The following is a 5060-nucleotide window of genomic DNA, read 5'->3' as shown; positions in this document are numbered from 1 at the left end:
CAACGATATCTATTTTAATATCCCGTTGTATTGATTATAAAACCCCTCACCCGATGAACTGATTTCTCCTATATTCGTATATACCTTCAGATCTGAAAAGTGATACATGGGGGAAAAGTTATGGAAGAATTAACCAATACATTCGTTTTGCCCAAACGCACGGTAGGAGTAAACGGCACGGTCTGTGTTCGTGTCGGATAATGACCTGATTGAGACATAGGCAGAGATCGCCTTTTGGAGTGGATCCAGAATCCAAGGTTTTTGACTGGATAGTTATTCCTGTGTGCACTTTAATAACATACTCAAATCGTTGAGTGTCAGCTTTGCACGCAGAAGGTCGTGGGTTCCATCACGTGTAATGTTCTTTCTTTTTCAAGTTTTTTTCATTTTGGTAATAGCAGTCATACCGGAATCTTTCACACTTGCGGTACTGTAATCAAAGCGAGCAACTAGAACTAGTATTTCATTCGTAAACCCGTGCGACTCGAAGGATATGACTCATCCACTATCGGAACCATGGTAGGCGGTACGTCATGAGGGTGCCCCGCGCCGCGGCACCTACCATGGTTCCGATCGTGGGCAAGCCATATTGCAATATATGTGAGTCGCACAGGGTTTCTGTGAAAACATATGTACAACGCGCGAGATCAACTGGGCTCCCTGGGACACCCTCACGCTATTGGCTCTGTCCATTGTCCCCATCGTGTCCGATGTACAATGCAATGAACAAAGGGTTTAGCACGGGCAACAAGCACCTAAAGTGCATGCAATGTGTGCCCCACCAAGGCTGACGCGTTTGAACCCGACAGCACCAAGGGTTGCCACATGATACGTTGTAGTACTACGTCTGGCTACAGCCCGTCGATGGAAGATGCCATCGCGGCGTAGAAGACGATTGACATCATCCTTATCATTACCAATCGCATTTGCATATCCACCTTGATTATTTTGGAATATGGGGATGATGTCCTCTTCTTTACACGCCGCGACGGCAACTTTCATCGACAGGATGTGGGCAAATTGGCCAAATCGCGCTTTCTGTAACGACATTCAAACGCATGATCGCCAATCTTGTGGCAGTAATGACACTTGTCCTTCACCGCTTGCTTCTTGAAAGGGCGAGGCTTGTCAGGCTTGCCTGTGTAGAGTAGCTGTTCTGTCTCCGCCTTTCGCTTCATGGGTGCACCATTCTTCACTTCATCTTCCTTGGATAACAGCCGGTTCGTAATTTGGGAGAGAGTCGGAGACGGTTCACGGCTGCGCAGTATTTCTACCGTCGTGGGGAATACTTCCTTCACGCTTGTCAGCAGGATACGTCCCAGCATTTCGTCGTCCACGCGTGATCCCATCAGCAGCAGCTTGTGTTGCAGGCCACGCAGATCCGTAACATGCTTCTGCATCGACGATCCAGGGCTGTACACCTTCGTGTGTAACTCGTGGATGACGTGTGACACATCAGCATATGTCCGGGCTTCGTAACGCGTGACAAGCATGTCCCACACTTCCCTTGGATGTCGAGACGTGAGACACATAGGCCAGGTTGTCGTCGTCAAGCGAGTTGACGAGGATGTCGAAGGCCTTGTCTTCCTTCGAGTCGTAGTCGTCCTCATCGTCGGCGTCGTCGCGGGTGTCTTCGCCGCTCACAACTTTCCACAGGCCCTTGCTGCGAAGATTGGCTTGAATGCAGACCTTGTAGATGTTGAAGTTTACTCCGACGAAAACAAGGGACTTGACCTTCTCTTCCTTCGCGTGGGTGATCGTTGGGCTCATAATCTTATAGACTTGGAGAGGGAAAGCTTGGAGAGACTTGATTGATGAACTTAATATTGAACTGTGTTTACTTAATTGCTTTGCAGTTCACTACTAAAGATGGCAAAATCATGGAGTTTACTTTGTTCTATATTTGTCGATTGTTGATAATACCATAGAGTCAAATGTATCCTTGTATACATAAATATAGAGTAGTATATCATGACGCCACTTCCCAAAGGTTGTCTTGGTATTTCTCATAAGGGTTTAATCTATATAAATATGTGGTAAACAAATCATCAAACCAACATTGTGGGCCAGCATTTCAATGAACCCATCATTCCCGGGCAAACCAACACTCCCTGGAGACCCAGGGTGCCCCGGGTTCCTTGGGTATCTTGATTTTGTTTCAACAGTGGGATTTGATGTTGGAAGCATTGTCGATTGCGTGTCAATGGTGGGACTTCGTGTTGGAGACGTTGTTGGTTGTTACGGGATGCTAGTCATGGTTTTACACTTTCAGCAACAATCACACTCGGGGTCACTTCCTCGTGAATCAGGATTATGTCGCAATGTCCGCTGCATATTCAGATTCATACGTTTGATCATATGCGGGTTCATACGTTTAGGCGCCACCGTAACCAACACGACGCCGGATGTCTGCGCTGCTCACTAGCCGCTGCAGATGCAAGGGATTTTATTTACCGATTGCGATCTGTAATTTGGTCCAGAATCAATCACCATGCCTAGCCCTGAAGGCGTGACGACGACATTGGGAAGCCTCGACCAAAACAACAGGGGGGAATTGGCTTTAAAATAGTTTTACATATTTTCATCGTACGTGACATAAATAATAATAGTTTATATTTTGCAGTGTATGGCTTAGACCCTGAGCAGAACAGTCCCTGAACGACCCACCCTAAGAAGTCTGTAGTTGAAGTCCGTACAAGCTTGTCGACCAAGTGTACGAAACCCGCATCAACCTCCAAACCAGTACCAACCAAGTCCTCGGTACAGATCTCAGGCCACAGGTCCGTGCGACATTGCAACACAGGCGACCTCCGTTGCTGAACCTCGACTAAGTGTACCAAGTGTGCATTACATCTCCTGTCTACGTGTTTGTGTGCGGTGGCTTGTTGCTGAAGTTATCCATGGCGCATAACTCCATACTCCTTGCATATCCTCGGAGTCACCCTCGACTCCACCCGTGGCGAACTAGACCCGACTTCCCCGAGATCCCCCGGTTCCCCACGTCTCCCAGCCTACCCAGGTCACCCCTGTGTTTCCGGCCTTCCCGGCCTTCCCAGCTACCCCGGCTTTCCCCGGTTTCCCTGAGTTGCCTGTCCTCCCCGAACAACCCCTTGTGTGCTCCGTCGGTGATCTTTGCCCCATTGACGTCAAGACTCCGAAACAACCCTCGATATATTATTATTGTGAGCCTTAACATCATCACAGATAGTGTACATCGCTAGAATTGAAGCGACATTTACGATTAGGCAATCATAATGTTGTGAGTGGTGAATGTAGCCTTCACTTCCAAGTGGACAGACTTTGACTAATGCGATCATCATACAACTCGCCCGTTCGTCGGTAGTCTTAGTGGTGCAAGCATTGCTCCAGTCCCCCGATAACTGTGGACTTGAGCAAAGCGTACAGCGTCCGCGATCGTGCGAAGCGGTGTGCAGGTGATGAGACATTACCACGAGCGTATACCGGCGCACGGCGTGGTGGCGACACTCGTGGGAGAAGTGTCCCGGTCGATTGTAGTTGAAGCAACGACGGTCGGTGGCGGGCGAGATCATAGCAAAGACCTCCACCTTATGTGGATCGCGGGTCTTGTCGTAGTGCGTGATTGGGGAACCGAAACTCTTCGGCTAGCGCGGTGCGGAAGGTATCTTCGAATGTCGAAGGATATGTCCGAAAAAGCTGCGTGTCCGCAGCCGAATCGTTGAGGCCGTTCATAGCGATTGTCACTTTAGTCTCTTCAAAGTGCGAAGACTTCTGGGTAAAACAGAGCGCAAGAAAGTGCATGTCGTGGACGTACACACGAATAAGCGTTTGCCTGCTTGGTAGATAGGTACTCCGTGCAGTGCCGAAGTCACCGTTAGATGGCAGGAACGCTGCCATAAATTCTTCGATGAATTCATCGAAAGTGGTAAACGCGAAAGTATCTTCGCAAGTTAGGCCCCAGGTCCTATCATCCGTGGACCAGTAAGGTGCGACATGGCAAAAGACACGCGGATCTTATCGTCGTCGATGTTCAAACATGCACCCCACGACAAACTTGCTGGGTCCAATTAAGCAGTTGATGGGAGGCAAGTTCTCCGTACTCGAGGAATTCGAGCTCTACGGCACGTTGCTTAGGCTTCGAAGCTGATTATGCGGACATACGTGCTGTTGCGTGGTGGAGGTTATCCTCCAAGGTACTTCTTCGAGCGTTGAGGTCGGCAACTTCTTGTCGCGCAGCATCACTCTTAGAAGCAAGTGACTGCGCTTGCGCTGCAATGTCTTGCCGAGCATTCTCGTCGTTACGAGCAAAGATTTTAAAGAGGTGCAGCTGTGCTGGAGCAACCAGCGTGTGGATCAAGCGCCAGATGTCTTGTTCTCCGTGGGCGGGATACATGTACGGGATCATGACAAGGTGGGACTCGGAGAATTGCGCAGTTGACATTACGCGGCGGAGGGGGAAGGTCGATGGACGATCTGGAGTGCTACCAGTTGTAATGGGGCAACTAGAGGACGGTGTTTACAGTTTTAATTGGGCAACAAGAGGAAGGTGTTTACTGTCAGTACAGTAAACACCTAAGGTATATTGTTAACTGAGTGAACTAGCTATCTCTTAGCTGGTTTCCTTGGCGCGCGGCTACGCGCCAGTCATGCAATTCATTTTAAATGAATGGTGCTGCTGCGGTGGTCTCAGAGCCAGTGATTCAAGACAATTGATCGTGCCTAGTGTCCTCTCTGGTCATGATTAGAACTGAACAATAGGAGATCGGATGTTATCCGGACCCCGTTTCAGTTTCAGTTGAACATATTCCAATTGGGTTGACAGAACCCGTATAATCGGATATTCAAAATCGCGGGATTTTGTATAAATAGTGAAGGGTTATTATGGCTGATGGTTGAAAATGGGTGAATTTGGGTATGCTTAGCGAAGATTACTCGAAGGTTATTGTGTTTTATAGGGATTAAATCATACAGGTGGAATTTCGACCATACAAAACCTCATATAAAATGGACTTATTTTATCTCTGTATACATACAAAACTGGCGGTTCGATGCCGTCAGGGACTGTGCACGTATGGCTCTAC

At 48.5% G+C, this 5060-nt stretch overlaps 2 protein-coding genes across 2 annotated transcripts; both read right to left on the bottom strand.

Moving 5' to 3' along the window:
• Nucleotides 1-505: 505 nt before the first annotated feature.
• H257_17879 (hypothetical protein) lies at nucleotides 506-1770 on the bottom strand (the record flags this gene model as incomplete). Its single annotated transcript, XM_009846831.1, has 3 exons — nucleotides 506-558; nucleotides 1049-1421; nucleotides 1501-1770. 3 exons carry the CDS (start codon nucleotides 1768-1770, stop codon nucleotides 506-508), a joined length of 696 nt encoding a protein of 231 aa, XP_009845133.1.
• A 1168-nt stretch (nucleotides 1771-2938) lies between these two features.
• Nucleotides 2939-4420, bottom strand: H257_17878 (hypothetical protein; the record flags this gene model as incomplete). The annotated part of the gene is made up of 4 exons (XM_009846830.1): nucleotides 2939-3130; nucleotides 3450-3623; nucleotides 4034-4095; nucleotides 4141-4420. The coding sequence occupies 4 exons, from the start codon at nucleotides 4418-4420 to the stop codon at nucleotides 2939-2941; spliced, it is 708 nt and encodes a 235-aa protein (XP_009845132.1).
• Between the last annotated feature and the right edge of the window lie 640 nt (nucleotides 4421-5060).

The sequence above is a fragment of the Aphanomyces astaci genome (assembly GCF_000520075.1).
Source record: "Aphanomyces astaci strain APO3 unplaced genomic scaffold supercont1.125, whole genome shotgun sequence".
NCBI classification, from domain to species: Eukaryota; Oomycota; class Saprolegniomycetes; order Saprolegniales; family Verrucalvaceae; genus Aphanomyces; species Aphanomyces astaci.
The sequence above is the reverse complement of the archived record's forward strand: the minus strand, read 5'-3'. Positions and strand labels throughout refer to the sequence as shown.